Genomic DNA, 21,626 nt, shown 5'->3' with positions numbered 1-21,626 from the left:
CTGTTTACTTGGTAAAGATCAGGCCGCAAATCCTTAATTTCTGACTAATTGCCTTTGGATCAGATGCTGACAGTCTTTCCACTGACTTTGAGTCACTGACCAAGCCGTTCATGGAATATTAACATCAGCAGAGACTGTAAGTACCGATTTGCTTTTTTTATCCCAACCAGAGTGGTTTTTACAGGTTCTTCCCATTGCCTAAGACACCTGGGAGAGCAGGTTCATTTAACAGCTGAAACACAGTTTGCATTTCATTAATGCAGCATTTTCTAGGCCTCCATTTCATCAGTCTGCAGACCCATCGTTGTAAATCTTGCAAGCAGAAGCGCCTGGAGCTGGGTTGACTTCTACCCTGAAGGATCTGGTCATTTATTTCTTCAACCAAATTTATAGAGCTAATTAGGCATAGTCATGGTGACATTTTATTTGGCATTGTAATTAGCTTCATTAGCAGTGTTAAAAGCATAGATGTGAATGTTGTTTTGCTAACTGTGTAAAAGTAAACAACACACAAAGTATTACTATCCTCTGATTCTTGGGGGCAAAGGTAGTGTTTACATATAAGTATATGCATTTTTGATAAGAAACACAAAAGACAAAACAGGATATGTAATTACATCAGAGAAAGTTCCAGTGAAGGAAAAAAACCCCTCCTGGCTTACAGTGCCACTATGGGGACTCACAACTCTATAGAGCTCAACAGCAGCTCTGAGCAAGCTGATATCACACATTGAAAAAATGGGAGGACTGTTTCCATCTCTGAAAATAGAAAATTTAGGCCTAAAGCCCAGTTCCTTAAAGTCTATGGGCACTTCCTCATTTCATGCGATGAGAAAAGGTGCTACAGAATGCTATTTTTATTGTTTTAATGTGTGCTGCTTCTGCTGAAATGGCAATACATCAAGAGGAGTTTGTGCTGGCCACTGACAGACTGTGGGAGCTGGAGCTGACAGACTGCCCTCCTTTCTAATCAGCTGCTGAGCTGCCCCCTCTGCACCACATCCCAGTTCCTGCTCAGCCCAGGCTGCTCCAGAGGGGAGCTATGCAACAGCTTCAGCAAAAAACTTATCTACTGCTTCTACTATGCAGACTTCTGGTTCTCTGGGGAAGAAAATCCCAGACCTGCTTTGGACCAAAAACTGGTACAATGATGCCAAAAATTCCTTTTTACTTTGTCTTGGCCATCTGTCTCCTTATGCAACCTTGTTTGACCAAGTCCATAATTTTAAGTTGGGTTGGTCCCCACACTAAAGATTTTTTTTCCCAGAGGTTTTAAAAGCTCAGGGGAAAAAAAAAAAAAAGCTTTCTTGGACTAGCCAGAGCTATCCTGATTCCTGCAGCAAAAGAAGCCTGGCATCCATCCAGGCAATGCTTACATGCAAATCCTAAAAATGCAGACTGCTGATTTTAAAAATCACTATACCACAGGAGTTAGCTTAATTTAAATCTTGACTTAGTTTGTCTTAAAACTTATTTTTTATTAGATTACGCAGACATGACTTGTGGTGTCTTTCTCTAATGCTACACAAAAATACTCCAAACTAATCTGAGTATGTACAGCTCTCTACAAGGTCAAAGACGCAATGTAAAACATGAACTTTTGCCTGCTCTTGGAATGTAGGGTCCATTATTTATCTGAATACTGTGCTAGTTTTACCCTGAGGGGAGGGCACACTAGGAAGTTTTTCTCCATGTGAACTTCTTCGTCTGAGAGTTGATGGGACCATTGGAGGCTGGTTTAGTTGTTGACAGCCTAAGAAAACAGTTGGAAATGTCCGTTCCCTCCATCAATCACATTTGAAACAAGTAAACACTGGGAAAGCCCTCTTGCGTTTCCAGCCTCTTGCAGGGTGGCACTGGCCCCACTACAAAAGGCCCAGGCCAGGCAGGGGTGGGCTCTGGAGGCTGCTGGGCCCTGCTTTTAACCAGGGGCCCCAGTGGCCAAGGGGAGCAGAGCCCATTGCTGAGATCCTTGCCCTTTTCCCGGTGTGGCCCTGCCCTGCCCTGGCTCGGAGCAGCCCTGGGGTGGCCGAGCCCGCCCAGCCGCCCTCACAGCCTGGGGGGAGGCAGCCGGGCCCGATTCGGGAGAGCCCCCAGGGCTTTGTGTGCTGGGCAGGGCAGAGGGAGAACCCCCGGGCTGCGGCTGGAGTTGGGTGCAGTCGGTGCTGCGAAAAGCCATGGAGCCAGAAGCTTGTCACCGATTTGTCCTCTGACTGGACTTCACAGTTTTTGTCCGGACCCCTTCAGTGTGGCCTGGGCAGCCTGAGATCCTGACACAGCTCCAGCATGGCCTGGTCCAACCCCTGCAACTTGTGTGTGAGATTTTAATTTTTTTCCCAATGCTCAGATAAGACTTACATACTTTCATCTTTCCTTGGGTGAGAGGGAGAAGAACAGAAGGGATACACCAAAGTAAATGAAGTAAAAGCTAAGTTTCTAGATGGAAGGAGAATGAGGAGATGCCATGAAGGTTGGCTGAAAAATCTTTTTGTAAGCTATAGGGGTGGACTGTACCACATGAAAAAATTCCTTTAAACCATGAAAAAAGAGAGACATGGCGGGGGGGGGGCGAGGGGGGGGGAGGTGGAGCAAAGTGTAAAGTGTTTGAAGAATCCTTTGCCCCGAGGGGAAAAAAGGGGGATCTCTGTTCCTGGAAATGAAGTATGAATTGAGAGAAGTGAGCTAAAGTAAACTTTTGCCTTTCAGTAGCTCATCCTTAAAAGTAATACCCCATGAGTTTTTTTAACATGGTGCACTCAGCTCTGAGAGGACTGTGAAGTGGGAGGAGATTCATGATAGTAGATCCCGGGCGGCTGTTACTCATGAAAAAAAGTGAAGTCAGGAGAGAACTGATTGTTTCCCTCTTGAAAAACAAATCCTTATAACTGAACAAGAAGAAACTCCTCTCCCTAAAGTGAACTGAAAAAGATTGTTTAAGTAGAGAATTGACTGAAGCGTCTCTGTATGTTGTTAAGCTGTGACAAAGGGGAAAGCAGGAGTAGTCTGAAGGTCTATTCTGAAAAATTATTATTATTATTATTATTATTATTATTATTATTATTATTATTATTATTATTATTATTATTATTTTCCTTGGTGTTGTTAATAAAGTTTTTCTTTATCCCCTGTTAAGTTTTGAACCTGCTTTATTTCTACTCCTTTTGCTATTTCACAACAAAAAATAAATATATTAAAAATTGGCAAACCCAAGCTATAACATCTTTGGTGCATTGGCTGGAAAACCTGAAAAAACGAAACCAAGACAAATAGCCACTTATAAATTATCCTAAATAATATTACTTCAAAAACGTCAAGGTGTTCTTTGCTCCAGCAAGGAAAAAATAATCCAACATTCAAAATTCAATAAAGAACATTTCATACAGATCCAAGAGAGAGAACAGTTTTCCCTTCCCTAAAATTTGCCTTCATAGTTAAACAAAGGGCACATGTTTAGATCACTTGTGCATATAGACCAGGAGGAGCTGTGCTAATTCCCTATGACACTCCTTTAAAATGGCAGTATAGTTTGGATGGGAGCAAATGGTGGCCAAGTCCATGTCTGTGGCACTCACTCCCAGGTGCCACAGGATTGTCATCAGTGTCCAAAAAAGCCCTTGTAAACATTTAAGCAAAAGCTGCCAGGAGCTGCCATGTTTGGAGGTCAGAATGGACAACTTAAGTGGGCAAGGACTTACTAGAAGAAGCTACCCCACTATAAGACTTCCCACACCTGTAAAGAATACAAAACACAGTCACTGTTCCACTAAGAGCATCATTTGGGGTTTCTTCTGATTGCTGCTTTGGGCCTGGATAGCTGGAAAATGGTGTTTAGCAGAATTTGATCCTCCCCTTAAGAAGAAACAACATTCTACTGAATCAAAGGCCTTCAGCAGACTGTCTATGGATGTCTGAGTGCTTTTCTAGGGAGACGCACCTCACAAACACTGGAGCTTTGCACGTCCTGACTATCAGTCCAAAGGGATCCATTTCAGAAGAGTTCTGAAGCGGGCAGTCATGAGTTTTCCCACATGTGTTGTTCAGGCAATTCACAGGGGAAGATTTTTTCCCCAATTTTTGGTTCAAGCAGTTCAACTCTTGACAGCAGCAGAGCCAAAACAGCAGCAGCACATTGAAGCAGATACACATCCAATGGACTTGCTGAAATTCATCTCCTTGCTCCTCATATCAGAGGTGTGATAGAGGAAGATTCTGTTGTTATAAAGAAATTTTGTTAGCACACCAGTGCTGCTGGTTTAACTTGAAGAAAACTATTTACGCAGATACAAGGGCACCCTGTGTGTGTGTCTGCTAATGGAAGAACTCTCATTAACCTTTTAGAATGATTACCAACAACCCCAGATCAAAGATATATGTGTGACCAGACTGCAGGAATAAAATGTGAGTTGGATTATCGAGAAGTAAGTTTGAAGGCTGATAAAAACAAACAAACAAACAAACAAAAAACCCCTAAAAACAAAACAAACAACAAACAAAAAAAACCCAAAAAAACCAAAAAAACACACACAAAAAAAACCCCAGAGTTATACTGAAGATCCCCAGAAGTCACATCACAAGGTAACAGCAAAAAACAACACTGCCAGCACAGGCGGTGCCAGGGCTAAAACATCATCACTCACCATTGGTCAGGTACTGCTCACTAGAAGATTACAACCTTGACAGCTGAGTAAAACAGGATTTACACAGAACAAAGGACAACTACCCAGTGTGTAAAATGTACCACATACCAAAAATGTGGACATAAGGTATAACTGCAAACTAATGAGGAATGGGCAAGGAAATACAGTAGACCTGGAGGCAGCATTAATGAATATACAGAAGAGACCAAAAGTGGAGAAATCCCAAAATCAACATAATGCTCCTGCCTTGAGAAATCCTAGAACACAGATTACTTGCCAGTCACAACCACCAGATACCACAAACCACAAAGACACACATGCTCTGTCTCTCTAAAGTTCTAGGAACCCAGAGGATGATCCCAGAGATACAGGGACTCTGACAACAGGATTGTGAACTGTGTTGTTATGGAGAATGAGCTTTGACACTTGCATAATTCCCCTGTATCCTTGGGACCAATAATACCACTTTGCTAACAGTCCTAAGACCTCCATTAGGTTAACAATGAATTCCTGGCTTTGCACATAGAAAAGGTTTCCAAAGCTTACATTAACAGAGTGCAATGTTTGCTCCAATGCCTTGCTTCTGAGGACCACTGGTAACACAGCACAAGAGCTGACAGGGAATTCGGCAACCAAGGCTGTAATTATGATGCACATTCCCAAGCAATTGCTCCTTGGCAAGTCACCCTTGCTAGGTTCCTCAGCATAAAGGGCTCTTGAAACAGCACTCCCATCTTTGCCCTGTTTCAGCAGCTTCCACCTTCCCATCAGTTAGATATGCTTCAGCATGTAGCTGGAAGATGCTGCTTTTTCAGAGGCACGACACGCTGTGAGTACTCTTTCTGTATGATTTAACTTTTTTGGAACAAGCAAAACAGTGACTGAACAAGAAGAAATTAATTCTGGAAGGAAATGTAGAATAAAAGGAAAGAGGGTATGGAGAAGACTGATGGATGCTGTGCTGGTAAAAGGAGTCTGGTCCCTTTTTACAAAAGCACCTATTGCCCTTTCTGAGATGTACCTGGTATATGCACACAGCATTTAATCCAGTTAGATTATATTCACCATTAACACCTGCAGCGAGGAATAAAATCTGATGGGGCACGGTTTTCACTCACCAGTGAAATTACAGCATGGCTTGAAAGTGTTTTCAACCCTTCCAGGGCATTTGTATTCCCCATACCTTCAGCAGCTGTGTCCCTGAAAAGTTTCCTTCTTATCTACAGTTTCATTCTTCTTCTGCCTGTTGAAGAAATACCCATGCAGTGATCCACGGGGCACCCCTGAAATGATAGCTGTATATGGCAATATACAGCAGGGGAAATGAATGCTGACCATGTCCCATTACTCAGACAGCCAGCACCTGCTCATCACTGCATCCTCTTCTGCCAGGCCTTGCTCCAGGCATGTTTCACAGGATTACCTTTAGCTGCAAGGGCATTTTGTTCTATATTGACTTTTTTTGTATGAAAGAAAGCTGAGAATTAAGCTTGCAAAGCCTGATCTCCTAACCCTATTATAAGAGGCCAGGGTAGATTAAGTTAGTACTTCATCTTTTTGAGGCCAGGCATTAAAAACATGGCTCTAAGTTGAATTGTTGCGTATACGTGGCCCGGCTTAAAGAAAAGATCAGAATTTAAATAACTCCATTTGAGATTTCTTATTTAATACACCAAGGATTTAATTAGAAAGATGGTAAATTAGAAAAAAAAGTGTTAAAATTGGCTCTCAGGGCATGGGATGAGTGGGGGAAAAATAATCAAACATCTCTTTTAAAATCACATACAATCTGCATGTGATAGGATGCAAGCAGCTGACAAAAGGGATGGGACACTGGAATGTGCTGTCCTGAGTGGACTTGAAATGCCTCTTGCTGCTCACCCGAAGCACACAGTACTGGCCAGGGTCACAGAGTCGCATTCTGCATGGGCATCCTCAGCTTGCTGGGTACCTTTCACTAATCAGGCAATCATGCACCCTTCCTCAGCAGGGGAAAACCCAAATAAACTGGGAGCTGTGATGTTTGTAAGGTCCTCAGCTGCAGGCTTATTACCTTTCAACACAAGACAGGAATCTGAACCTTTGAAAATGCACAGAAGCCTAGTGGCTTCTACCCACTGCAAATGCTTTAACCTACTTCCAATTCCCAATACTGACGTATAACACTGTCATTAACAAACAAACAAAAACCTGAAAGACGAGCCACCATGTAGAAGTTTCATGGCTGTTTTGAAATTGCTTTTTCTAAGCATGCAAACCACCAAATCAGGCACGATCTTGTAATCAGGAGGCACCCACCCCCACCCCCAAAGGAAGAAGCATTTGAGTTTCCAATAGTGCTATAGCAACAACCCACAAAAGTGTGTGACTGCACAGAGCCGGTTACCAAGCACACAGGAGAGGAGGAGGAGGAGAAAGAAGAGGAGGAGGAGGAGGAAGGGGTCCTGGCTGGCTGTTGAATATAGAAGCTGAGCAATCCAGTTTGAGATTCCTGCCTCATCTCAGTGAGCAAATCCCACTGTGAAATGGGGATAACCCCCTCCACAGTGCCCCAGTGGGACACAGGTCTCCCACCCATCATAAGGCTTACAGCAAGATAAAATATTTCACTGCCTTTTACACAGGCACAGATCAGAGGGAAAAAGATTTTATAAAAAAGGGATAAAGAAATACATCAAGCCTTTGTCAGAAGCAGAATTTTAGCCCCAAATCTCAACTTCTTTGGTGTGCTAGACACAACTGCCTCAATATATAAAAACTATGGGAAGTGACAGCCATTTGTTTTATGTGTTGTTAAATAATATGGGTATTTGCATCGTTACACTGCTCTCATGCACTGGTGCATCCTTCCAGCATCCCACTGAAAATCCCCTCATCAGGATCCCATGTCTACAGGCATTTTGGTACTATGATTTCCTCATTAGTTTTAATGGGATAAGCAAGTTACTAATGGTCCACTGTATTCCAAAAGAGTCTTGGGTACAGCCATGAAACAAGGCCTTGCTGTAGTAGGTACCTCAGAGGGCAGAAAGTAGTTTACAGACAGTATTATGGGGAGGTTTGGAAGAATGTGTCAAAAATCATCACCCATCCCTGTCTGACTCTTGGATTTATAATGTGCAAGATCATCAAGTGAGCATTTACAGCTCCTACTTGTGACTCGATCTTCTGGGCTCTTCTAAATGCCTGACAGAAAATACACAACACCTTCACCTCCCTACTACACACAAATACTTGCACAACTACGGCTATGAGTTTGGTTTAACTCTGCACCTATCATAGTCATTTGGACCAAGAATGAAGTGATTGCTCAAAATTTGGAAGTCACAGTGAAATATGAATCATACATATTAATCCCTCCTTTGAATCATGTTTAGATTCAGTGAAGCAGTGGTAACTGAGGCTTTAAGCAATGTGTCCATCCATAAATAACTCAACATACTGCTTTTACCAGGCAAGACCTTTCATGATAGGGAAGTTTAATACACTCATAGGAAAAGAACAGTCAGAAGGAGGTGGAAAAATTATTGAGACATAATTAAATACCAATTTAACTTCTTCATGAACAAAGTTCTTCATCCTACCGATTTATGTAAAAACTTATGTTTACTGATACACTGCTTGAGAGGAAAGGAAAAAAACTGTTGTGGCATATTAACAGGGGTTGGCCTTCTTTATGTGAAAATAATGAAAGTAACAGCAACAATTTAATGTCCTGGGAAGAATGCTTTGCAGCATGGAAATTATGAAAAAGGCTTACAAAATCTAGTTTTGATACTCTTTCGCAATTCCTTTAAATTTCTACCACTTCCATATCTTCCTATTATGAAATAAACTTATAATCTCCCTCAAAATTAAAATACCTCCTCCTTCGAATGATGTAGGGTTTGAAAAACTCTGACCGCTTAAAAGCTACTACACTCATTGCAGAGCATTGATTACCCAAGCACATTGGGCATTTGATTAATTTATTAAGAGCTTTAGCATCTCCTTGGGCTGCACATTTTTGTGAGTCAAAAGGCTCCCAAACATTCTGAACCAAATGAATCAATAAACTCTTGTCTGTGCTTGAGCTTCCTACATACAAGATGTACAAGATCTTTCTTCCTCGTGGCTCAGCTCTCCCTGCCCTGTTCCATGGGATAATGCATGTGGCTGCTACGCTCTCTACAGCTTATCTTTTTGACCCTGAAGACAGCTAATGAACTATTACAGCTGACAAAGACACTCTCAGCTCTCAAAAATTAACTCTAACAGTGTTTTGATGCACTTGGGCAGCCAGTGGTCAGGTCTGTGGGTCTTCCAGGTGCAGCTGGGGCAAACACCATCTTCATTTGTGTCACTGAGAATCGGAGAACATCAGACATATTAATGCACCTGCCTGTGTAGCCTGCCCTCCTCAGCACTTAAAAACTTGTAAGTTAACTTGCAAGTGACTTAGAAACTCTAAAAACACAGCAGGCTCTCAGTCATCTCAAATGCCTCTTAAATGGCTCCTCAGTCATCAAAGCCACCTTCCCTCTGACAGCCTCGCCAGTCCTTAGTTACCAAGACTAATTAACACAGTCACGTGTACCAGTTCTACCGGCTAGAAGAAATAATGACATTCATGAATTTAGCAAACGAGACAGAAGTTATGAATTTAATGATTTGGAAGCCAGTCTTGAGTTATGCAAAACACATTCAGTTTGGTATTCACAAAATTGCTCCAGCGTAATTTTTGACACGTGGATTGTTTGCAAACAGCTTGCACAAACTACTTAGTATTAATCATTTGTTCCATGACATAGTTAGTCATGCATTATTTCAGCTCCTTGAGTGGGTGACTGTATCCTCCTGAAGGAGAGGGTAAGGACCAGCAAAAATGAGGCGTGCCCGGGAATTTAACACAGATAAGCACCTTCGACAAAATACGGAAGTGTCATGTCTCACTAATCTCTGCAAGATGGTTTCGTCTCTCCATCCCCATGCAAATAATCCACAATGACTTTGCAGAGTCTGGTGAACCAAAGCCTGGGGATGAGGAATTCACATTGACTATTTCTGGCACCACAATTCTTTTTAACTCTCTGAACAAGGGGGAGTGTTGCAGTGGAGTATCTAATTCCCCCAGACAACCTGAGAGGAAGAGATGATAGATCACCACTCCTAAGAGTCTGGCAAGAGCATGCAAACTGCTGTCTGTCTGCAGGAAACACTACTGCTTTAGGCAGAGAGAACCTCCAGCAAAAACAGTCACAAAAAGAAAGTATATTCCCTGAAGACACAGGAATATTGGGATTGTATTTCTTTCCATATTTCAGTTTTCATTGTTTACATGATCTTAGCACTTGAGTGCAAGTCTTGGTCAGTCTAAGATACAGAATCCGGGAATGGTTTGGATTGGAAGGGACCTTACCCCACTGCCAAGGGCAGGGACGCCTCCCACTAGACCAGCTTGCTACAAGCCCCATCCAGCCTGTCCTTGAATACTTCCAGGGATGAGGAATGTATTACAGTTATTACAGCAATGTGCAAAACTATAGTTCCACACACTTCAGTTACCTGGGATGGAACTAAAGAAGGTGGAAAAACTATCAGCTGAATTGAATTTTGTTGCAACAAACCTTTGATACCCCAGAAGTGCTCCATGAGGTACCGAGCTGGAGTGGAACAGTCAGCCAGCAGTGAGAATAAAAGCAACAAAAGGAGACTCAGAGAAACCAGGATCTTCTGTCAGAGGATGCTACAGCACCACACAACATTTTCTGTGGCAGACACATCATTGTTATGTAGGGCAGTCGTTGTTTACAGACAGGCAATATGTCATGGGTAATTCTGACATCCCGTGGCATCTTTATCTTAATCTTCCAGAGGAGACATCTGACAAAGCCCAGAAATACATCTGGACTTCTTCATGCCTGGACTGGTAGACCAGCAGCTATTCCAGTACTCAGCCCAATGTATTTTCCTGCAGTTTTAACTGTATTGAAGAGGGCTGAATTTCCCTTCTGAGTCTCCTGTTCAGTGGTCAGACTGCAGATTCATTTCTCCTGCTCTTACTGATAATAACAAGCCATTTTTCTGCTTATTATTCTCCAGTAAAATTGTAATAATTTTGTATGACTCTTGGAAGACATGCATTTGCTCTCATTGTGCTGGCATAATATGGATCCACAAAAAGATGAATTATCTGAATTATTCTTGATCATAGTTAGTAAATTGCTTTCTGTAGGTTTTTAGGCAGAGTGGGAACTCTTGTGAAAATAAGTCAAATTCAGGTAAAATTAAAGGTTAAAGTTGACAGAAGTCTGAAGTTTGCTTATGAAGATACTTCTGGTATCACAGCAACAAACCACAAATCCTATTGGACTAGTTCCTCATTCAAAGCAAGCAAAACAATACCACACTTAAATGAAACTTGAATAGATGTATTTTTTTAAATTACGTCAATTGCATCAGAAACAGCATGCAGGCACTCTTATAACTAAAAAGACTAGCTTCATCTGTTCTTGTTCTCCTCAACACGAATATTCACCTCTTTTTATGAACACTTCAGTAATTAAATTACAATAGGACAAATGCTCACAGCAAATGCACAGCAAAACCAAACACTTGGAGTATTTACAAGTTCCAGATTCCATGTATATCTCCAATTCCTGTGTTTATTAGATTGGGAAAAAAATCATGTGGTTAGTTAAAACAACCAAAACTGTATCTCAAACTGGTCCTTACTCAAAGCCAGAGAAGTAAAAGAAAGTACTCCCACAGATGATTTGGAAGGCTCTGGGATACTGCCATTCCTTTGTTCTGGCTTGTTCCAGAAATTTCAGGTGGTTTTCAGGCAGAGAAAAAAAAATTCTGTGATTATCAGATGTATTATACTCTGAAATTAGAATCTCTGATATTAGAATTCTGTGATTTCTCACTTCATTTTCCCCTTAAAGTACAGTTCTGGAGAGGAATACAAGGGTAGTATGAGCTGGTCAACAAGCTCCCATTCCCTGTCAAACAGAGCAGATCTTCTGCTTATCATGTGGCACTGCTGCATCCCACCACAGGTCTAAATTTGCCACTTATAAACCTGTAAGGGTTGTGAACATCCCAGGAGGACATTGTGGCACAACTCACTTCCGCAAAACTGCATGTTACATATTTATATTCACTGTCAAAATGGTGGGAAGATATGAAACTGTGTTTCACTGGAATCCAACAGGCTGAGCTATTTATAAATAAGTGCCTTATTTTTGGTGCTCTTCAGTGCAGATGGACAGTGAGTAATGAGCAATTTATGTTGCTAAGCATTTGTATCACAACAGAGCCTTGAAGTCTTTTTCTGCAGTTTAGACTGTCAGTTCAGGATCTGTAGTATCCTACAGTGGAAGACAGGGCCTCAGACCAAAGAGCAGTGGGCAAGATAAAGAAAGGGTGAAATGAGCATGCCACACTGAAAATGGAAGAGTAGATAGATAACAGAGCGTCTGAAACAATATTTGAGCATTCCTGGCAATTCTGGACATGAATATCCAAAACAAACCTACCACCTCATCTCTCTCAAAACAAACTCTCAGTGTTAAGGAATCCTTTCCCAAGAGTATTCCACACTAAGGGATTTTCAATTTAGACAAGGGAAGAAAACATTAAACTAAATATGGCTTAATGCACATGAAATAAAATTCATTAGAAGGATGACATGCTCTGAAGAAATCTTTGGGGTATAACTGAAGTGAAAAAGGAGGTTTTAATTAACAAGCTTGTAAGCACCCTGTACTATGTAAATAATTCATGTATATAAAAAGATGATCATAAGGATGAGTGAATAATCATAATTTTGGCTTCCCTGTGTTGACTGCTGATGCAAGATTCCTAATCAGATGCCACAGGAGTATTGTTAACCATACCAGCCTACCCAGGATATTTCTATACTGATACATTGTTATAGGATCTTTTATAGAGGTGATTCACAGGTGTTTTTTCTCTCCTCATTATCTCTGAAGAAGAAACACTGATGCCATGTTTTACCATTTCCCTGGTCATGAAGTCTGCAACAGACACTTTGAAAGACCACAGAATGGTCTGGGCGGGGAGTGACCTTGAAGACCATTCCATTCCAGCTCTCTGCCATGGACAGGGACGCTTTCCACCAGACCAGGCTGCTCAGAGCTCCATCTGACCTGGCCTCCAAGACTTCTAAGGACCGAAGATGATACATCTGAAATTTTCATGCCTCAATGCTTACACAAAAAACACCAGTGGTTTCTGCAGTAACTGTTTACCTGTGTTTGCCTCAAAGCTGTCAGTGGGTATTTATTTGTTGCCTTGGAGCTCTGCAGTTTATCACCTATCACCCACAAAATTTAAGCAGAGGAAACCCACACACATAAAGCCTTCATCTTGTTGCCCTTCCAAGGTAGGGGTAAAATCAGCTCTTATGGTATTAGCACGCTAAAACAATGTAAATCACAGCTAAAACAGTTTCAGTATACTCTCAAAGGAGGACAGCTCCAAGCAGAGGTCAGATCCGTTTTTCCCACTTTTGATACTTACATTGAGTACAGAAAATTCTTAAAAACAACTGCTGTTTTACAGAAAGCAGATACAAATGAGTGAGCCTTACACACTCAGAAAGTGATAAATAATAATGCTTTCATCTAAAATAGCACTGGAAATTATCAAAGTGTGAACTCAGTGATACTAACTTTTCATCTGATTTGCAAAATAAAAAGATCTTTTAAGCCAATTTCAGTGAGTATGCTATTAAAATTAGTGATATGAAACTGCTTTATGAGTAGCATCATTGAAAGAGGCTGGTGCATAATTCAGCTGCTCTTTCTGGTAGCATTATTTGCTATGTCTAATAGCTCTTTCTTTGCAACAAATGCAAAACTTCATTTTTAAAATCTCAGTTGATGCTTGAAGATCTGTCTTGTCTTTTAACTCAAGTTGGAAAGTCTTGTAAAATGTCATGTGAACAGCATGGTCAATTATTTTCTTCACAGTCTTAAAGAAGCTGGAAGTGGGATAGCATGCCTTCAGGGAAATTCTAAGAGTTTAAAATATGCCTGTGCAGCACATTCATAGATTTTTATAATCCACTTCAAATATTTTCCACATTGTAAAACAGGCTTTGGAAACTGTCATCACAGATGAAAGCAGGTGAAGAAATAGTAATAAAAATACCATAGAAATAAGAGGAAAAAATGGTAAGCTCAGCTTCTACTGAGCTCCCCAACAGTTGATTTTTTCCTGTATAATAAGAATCAAATGATCACTGTAATTTCTCCATTTACTGTGGTTTCAGTGCCAGTTGAGAATAAACCTGTGCCCATCTCCACTCCTCCACCCCCCATCTGCAGCCTGAAGCCACTCAGGCCAAAACATTTCAGATAAAAGTTAATTATCCAGCACTAACACTGCACACCAGACCCTTCCAAACTGCTGCCAACTGGAAACCTTCCCATCAGCTTCTGAGGGCTCTCCCAACTCACCATTCCTGCAGGAGGGAGCATCTGAGAGGTTCAGCATCATCTCCCCACTCACTGAGAAGGCACTCAGAGCTCACAGAGGCACAGGGGTGGCTGCCTGGTATGGGGGTGGCACCTGCTCTCTGCTTGTACCAATAGGGTATTCCTGTGCTTTGGGGATTCAAGATACTCATCAGGGGCTGTACAGACCTACACCACAAAGAAATGATGCACAGAGCTCAGGACTGACAGGTGAACATTAAGCCTGAACAGACAGATGCTCTGGAACTCTGTCTGCAGCCAAATCCAAGTCTCAAGGCCAACTGCACACAAACTTTTGGTTGCAATGCCCCATAAGGGCAGCATGTAATGTTAGAATGTGGTTGTGGTATGCCTGTCTCAGTTCTTCATGGAACTGTCCAAAATTACCAAGAGGATATTATCAGCTTGCTGTAACAGCTGCAAAGTACTTTGGGCCAGGATGTGAACTTCTGAGTCACACTGATGAGAAGCCCCTTGAACAAGCAGCTTTGCTGGAGTGTAACTCCCTTAGTAAATGAATCATCTATCAGTGCTGCCTACTCAAGCTTAAATCATTCTCCCAGTTCTCCTGGTACATCCACCATCTGCACATCCTTTCCGTGTGGTGGTAAGAACCAGTTTGGCTGACTGACAGGATTTTGGGGAAAATGTGGAGTCTTTCAGGGCCAGATCAGAAGTAAAGAACATTTGCTAATGTCCAAAGTTCTAAAGTACCTGTGCCTGAACCTGCTCACATTTATTATTAAATCCCTTCTGGGTACCTGCTGGTATGATGTTGCATGCATCCCAGTAACCTGGTGCTCTGAAATACTAACCAGAAGATGTCTAACCCTAGGTCCCAAAGCATCACAAGGGACTCTGACCATAATTCTCAGTGTGAAGTTCCAAGAAAGGCTGCCATTAATCACACCCAACCACATCAAGGCCTCACACCCTTTGCAAGATATCCCTCTGGCAACAGCAATTATCTACCTTTGATACAATCCCTGTTCCCATCACTGTTGCCTAGATGCTGGCTTAATCAGTTTCCTGAGAAGTCTGCATGGAAGACAATGCATTTTTTGGAAGTATTTTGCATTTTTTTGCAAGCATTACTCACTGGAAGCAACTATTCTCAGCCAGGGATCACCCTGTTTATTCAACCCTGATTTGGGCAAGCCATTCTTCTCTGTGCTTGGTGATCCCAGCTCTTTGACCAGTGCTTTTTCCTATAAAATTCAGTTTCATTGTTTTATGTTGCAACAACCAAGAAAAGTAAAGACATAAGGCAGGGCACCTCTTCTTTCTCTTCGCAATTCAGCTTATTTTCTCTTTCTCTCCCCCTGCATCACTGACATGTGATGTTTCCAGTTCTCTTGCTTCCTTTTCTTGTTTTCTTCCTCCTCTTTTCTCTGGATGCTTTCAGCTCTTCAGAACAAACTCCGCAATGCACAGCTGTTTGTGTTGCAGTGAGATCTGCATGCACTCTCTCATTCCATCAAATTGAGAAGCCAACCCTTCCACTCTTTAAAAGCTCTTCAGAAAGACCTACAGAAACATGGGTTTGTAGTCTTGGGTCTTTGCTGGAAGGCAAATATAGGTTCTTAAAACAAACTGCTTTTTCCAGTTTTCTGCTGATTACAATAAATACATAAATTCTAGCCATGTTATGAGTGGTTTTCTTTCACATTTAAAAATTAATTGGAAATCCAGAGAGGGAAATAATACAGTATGATGTAAATATTTTATCTGAGGGCTTAAAACTGTAACTAGATCCAGCGCAGCCTAAAGTCCTAACCCTATGTTTTTTCAATATTTCATGGGTTTAAATAGTAAACAATTTATTAAATATACCCTAAATGAGAACTTTTGTAAGTAGTATTGAATTAATCATAAGTAATAAATTGAATAACACATCACAAGATCCTTTGCTGATTTCTAGTTTCTAAAGTTCTACTTCCACTGGCTTTTATGGACAAATTCTTGGGGGAAATTATATTGAATACTCCAATTTACTTTTCTTTGTTAACAATATGTTCAGTAGAGTAACACTTATGTACTCATAGAATTTGACAAGAGGTTGTCTTTAAATTTGTCTATTCTAGGCAAAATTATAATTTTTATTTAGTGGATTAAGCCAGGTATTCTCTGATGTTTCTTCTGATCACACTTGTCCTTCAGCAAAGTAATAATCAATGATATAACGCTGTCATACTTTAATCACTCATCACTGACAGTAGTTTGTGCATTGCATTATGAAGGATCTAGCAGCAAGGAAGAGATTGTTTTGTGGACACTCAGAATAGGAAAAAAAGAGCCAAACCCTAGATAAAGATAATCATAGTAGTGAATTTGATGTTAACTCAGCTTTTCTGCATCAAAGATTCAGCATGGGATTAGGAATAAGGAAAATCTTGTTACTGACTAGCTCTGAATGAGTGCTACCACAGCAGACTTCTTGCTCTGTCTCCAAGGGACTTTAAGGAACCAGAGGACAGTACTGAAGTAAAAACATTCTCACCACTTTCTCGCATTCTGAAAAGGGATTTTATGCAGCTGTGAGTAACTGGATCTTCCTTAAACTTTCTAACTCAAATAAAAAGACTAGTTTGGGGTTCTTTCCCCCTTTCTTTGTTCCATGCAAATATTTTTGATAGAGGAATTGTCATCAAGGTCTCTGGCTGGAAGAGAAGCATTTGTTTGAACACACTTTCAATTTCTGTCCTTGATTCCTCTCCAGGCCCCTCTCATAAACCCTCCTGAAGTATACAAAAGGCAAGTGCTACCACACTATTTACTCTGTGTGAGGTGAGGAGGGTTGCTGACCATAGGGAAAGACTGAACATGTATTCCTCATACACACAGAAACTAGTACAAGCTTACAATACCTGGACTAAGTCAGTTTAGCAGTGGCAGTTTGAATGACCAGAGCCTGCAGCCAAACATGTGTGTGGCATTCTCTCCCTGGAAAATTGAATTATTGAAACTTTCTGCCAGCCAATCAAAACCACTTTTCTGCACAAATGAAATTCTGGCTCTGAGGACAAAAGAAAGAAGTGTCTCTGGGCATTTAGTTGGGCAGAAGCTTTCCCACATCTCCAGCCCTATGCTGTAATTTTCTTTCTGCCCTCACTGGTGCAATGTATAGACTGTGTCTTGCAGGTCAGTATAACTTTTGAGGACACTGTATTCACAGTGGTATTCTTGTCTGTTTCCAGAAAGACCTATAATTCCTCACTCAGGGTCGTCTGATGTATATATCTATGAATTAGGAAGCTGTTAAAAATAAAAGCTTAATTCCTTTAAAAACAAATGAAAAAATTACATGTTTATAGGCAGTTTCTTTCTACAGAATCTGTTCTGAGGCTGAGCTTGCTTTTCACTGGAAAATTCAGTTTAACCTGGAACTCTCATTTGGTTTATTTATTCTTTTTACCCCTTCTGAATTATAGCAGTAATCAGTAGCACTGTAGTTTCAGTTTCTCAAGAAACTGAGTGAAGCACAGACTGGCAGGGACTGATGATTTGCAATTACTTTATTCTGTTTAGTTGCTCTGAGAAGATTCCTTTTCATGCTAACAGACATTGGAGGTCCTGATTTATCTGAAACGCACTAAAAATACTCCTTTGAATTCAGAGAACACTGCTGCAGACATGACCTCCCCTGTGTTTCTGATACTATCACCAACAAAATGGATATTACAGGCTATTGTTCCCAGACTCTCAGCTCTAAGATGTACTACTACAAACAATATCACTGTATTTATGTATGGTTCATGTTCCCTGCATCTTCTCCCTGTTTCATCCATGGGAAAATTACTAATGATGTTGGCAATCTTGGAATAAAAAAATTAAGTGCTTCCCTTGATACAAACACACATAAGGTGATAAGCCTTGCCTCAGTGGCATCAGTGCTTGTGAGCTGCTATCTCCAAAATAACGAGCTGTCAAAGCTTCACAGCAATTTGCACTTAGTGTTAGTAGTGAAGAATTACAGTGGGTTTTTTCCCTTGCTGAATGACAGTGTTAAATTGTTACTTTTGCTTAGTGAGTGTGAAAACTTACTGAAATGACAGTAAAATGGGAAAAGTAAACAGCATTTTTTCAGGTTACAACAGCATTTGGACTTACTGTTAGTGTACATTAACAATTAAATCACAGATATAATATGAAAAAAAAGTGTGTCACACTTTACTCTGTGTAGCCTCCCTTGAAACCAACACACTCCTGCACCTCCAGAATAAGCTGCTGCTTGTGGGAGAACAAGTGCAGTACCACACCTTGTGATGGCTGTTGTCCTCTGATTGTTCATATCATGGGGAAAGACTCTTTGTTCTCTTTTTTTTTTTCTTTTTAGTCTCAGGGTAGTAGAAGTTAATGAGAAATGGATTTTTAAATATGCTTGAACAAACACAAAACTTTTGACAACATAGTCTAGGTATCTGACATGACTGTACCTGCCTGTCTGTGAGGCTGTGGATTTCCTCTCATGTTGCACATCTGAAGTATTACTATCATCAAAAACCCCAGAGACAACAGGCAGTATTATTGAAATATATTTCAGTTGTTGATCTTTACCTTCCCTTTCATTCTAAGGATTGTCTTTTGCTATATTAGATAAGATTTGCTCCAAGATCAATGTGTTATTCAATTACAGTGAAATTTGCCTGTTATAAATTTCTGCATGAATTAATGACATTAACACTAAGCAGCAGTACAAGACATTGCATGTGTATGTTCCTGCTGGTGTAGTGTGAAAAATGAGACTTTACTAGACATTACTACCTTAAAACCATCCTAATAAAAGGTTTGAAAGCTGAGGAGAAGCAATATGAGACAACATCTAGTGAATACTGGGTTTGGTATGCTTGCCATGGTCTTCACATGCACACAGTGCAAAATGCTCTCCAGGGGCAAACAAGTTTTGGGTCTGCTTCTGTCCCTTCTCTGAGATGGAAGATAAAATAATGCTAACAGCCAATGCAAATCCTGGATTCGGGATTTGGCCCTCAGGGAGCTTTGGCTATTGACTCCAGCACTGTTGTCACTGCAGCTGCAAGGCTGGTAGATGTAACAACAAACTTGGGTGCTACTGGCACCATCAACAACAGAATTCAGCAGCGCTAATTACCCCTGAGTTTCTGCTTAAATCTAGGGAGACTGGAGTTATACATGAGTCCTCTGTGGCAGAGAAGCCTGGCTGAATTAAAGGGGCTACAAAAGAGCTGGAGAAGAGATTTTGACAAGGACATCCTCCTGTCACTAGGAGCAGGGGCAGCAGCTTCAAAATATCAAAGGGTAGGGTTGGATGCAGTATTAGGAAGAAATTCTTTACTTTGATGGTGATGAAGGCCTGGCACAGGTTCCCTATAGCTGCCCTATCCCTGGAGGTGCTCAAGGCCATACTGGATGAGGCTTGGAGCAACCTGGTCTGGTGGAAGGTGTCCCTGCCCATGGCAGAGGGTGGAACAAAACCACCTTTTAGGTCCTTTCTGATGCAAACTATTCTGTGATTCAGACCAGCATACAGCAGTCACACCTTCAGTTACAGACCAGGAGCTACCTAAAACAGACTTTTCCCACCTTGTCTGTCACAATTCAAACACAGAAAAACTGGAAAAAAAAACCAAAAACAAATCCACAGAAACATGCTCCAGGCTGTGGTTTGTATTTGCTTTTTCAAAGCAAATTCACTTGGCAATTGCTTTTTCTGATTATATTTTGAGACCAAAGTTGAGCGGCCTCTTTTTATACAAAACATCTATTTATGATATACTTGAAAGGTAGCTTGCACCATTTTAATTATGACTTCCTTTGCCCAGGCTTTACAGAAGAGAGCATTTTCTTCCAACTTTTTTACCTGAAGATAACTCCTGGCATCAAACACACAGCTGCAAAATACAACACCTATCACCTTTCTCCAGAGTGTGTAACACTATGATGCCATCTTTGTATGATAGAAACTTTAGCTTCTGATGTTACTTCTACTTGTGCCTAAGACTTTTATCAAACACAAAAGAATTCAGCTTCTGCTATTTTAGCTACACAAACAGGATGGGCTGCAGTTTCCACTACTTTAGTTAGGTAACTCGAAATAGCAAAAGTCTGATCTAGTAGCAGTGTATGAACTACATGTGAAACCGAACTACAGAAAATCCGGGCGCTTTAGCTCAGCTCGATGCAAAGTCAAGTTACGCTGAACAACTTCCTTCAGAAGTGTCACCTGGTGAAGAAACTGCAGTGCCCATACATACCGACCACAGCATTAAGAACAACAAACACTCTGAAAGCTGTTTGGGTTTGTCTTTTTTTTTTCCTCTCCCATTAACTACCTTCCCTTGATTTGCAAAATGGGTCCTGGACCGTCCTGCTCTCGGCTCTACAACAGATCGCATTGCATTACTTCGGGCTAACAACTTTGCTTGTGCCACCGCGCTCTCGTCTGCCTTTCCACAGAGAGGATGCTTGTCCCCGGCCACCCCGAGGCTAAAGCGGAATAGGGTGCCAAAGAAGGGAAGGACCCAAGAGCGATGCCGGCAGTCCCGGAGTCCGAGCGGCTTTCCCTCGGTCAGAGTCCTCCCGCCCATCTCCCGTCCGTTCCCCGCAGCGTCCCGGGAGCTTTCTCCCCTCGTCCCCCGCGCCTTACCAGACTCCACCGAGGGAAGTCGTCCAGCACGATGCTGACCACTGGGATACTCAGCGCCGCCGAGATGAAGTCCAGCTCCAGCATCTCTCCACGGCTCTGCGGGAAGGCAAGAATGGCAGAGACCCCCTGCACCACCACGGTGTGGCAGAGACTCTGCAGGAAGGAGACGGGGTCGTTGCTCCAGGAAGCGCTGGCTGAAGAGAAGGGGAAGAGGGGCAGGTCCCCCAGCCCCGCCTCGATTGCCATCACCACCTCCAGAGACAGGTTGTAGGGCAGCAGCCCGGGCATGCCGTTCAGCTTGGCCACGGCCAGCAGCAGCGCGTCCCGCGGCGAGGGGGGCGGCCGAGCCTGTCCCCCCACGCCGCCCCCCGCCCGCCGGCCTCGCGGACCCTCGGGGCGCCCGCCCGATGCCTCCCCGGGCCAGGCGGCAGGAGCGACCCGTGGCTGCAGGTGGGTGGCCCCCACTCGCACCGTGTGCCCGATGCGCCGCAGGATCTGGCAGGGTTGCGGGTGGGACGCGGAGCCGGGCACCGCCGCCAGCACCAGGGCGCAGGGCGGCAGCAGTAGCAGGCACGCCCGGCTCAGGACCCCACGCACCCCCGGCCGACGCATGGCCGGGAGCCCCCCGCCGCCGTCTCCCCGGGCTCCGCCACCCACATCAAGCGCCCCGCGGGCGGCCGACAGCGGCACCAGCCGCGGCGGGCAAGCCCCGCGCAGAGCCGCCGCCGCCCATAGAATCGCCACCGCCTCGCCCCCGCCCCGAGACTGCGGAAAGGTTCAACCCCCGGACCGCCCCGCTCGGTTCCGCGGGGCTGGAGCGGCACCCGCCCCTGCGATCCCCGGCGCTCGCTCCGCCCGGCTGCCTCGCCAGGGGTCGGA

General features: G+C 42.7%; 1 protein-coding gene across 1 annotated transcript in view; it reads right to left on the bottom strand.

Annotated features, from left to right (window-relative positions):
• Positions 1-21,374, bottom strand: part of GRIN3A (glutamate ionotropic receptor NMDA type subunit 3A) — a 77,008-nt gene extending 55,634 nt beyond the window's left edge. Inside the window, exon 1 of the mRNA XM_062513543.1 lies at positions 20,748-21,374. Within this exon, the coding sequence (XP_062369527.1) occupies positions 20,748-21,359 (612 nt within the window). The 5' untranslated portion in view covers positions 21,360-21,374. The remainder of the gene's footprint in view (positions 1-20,747) is intronic.
• Between the last annotated feature and the right edge of the window lie 252 nt (positions 21,375-21,626).

The sequence above is a fragment of the Cinclus cinclus genome, chromosome Z (assembly GCF_963662255.1).
Source record: "Cinclus cinclus chromosome Z, bCinCin1.1, whole genome shotgun sequence".
NCBI lineage: Eukaryota > Metazoa > Chordata > Aves > Passeriformes > Cinclidae > Cinclus > Cinclus cinclus.
This window is presented reverse-complemented; position numbering and strand designations above follow the sequence as displayed.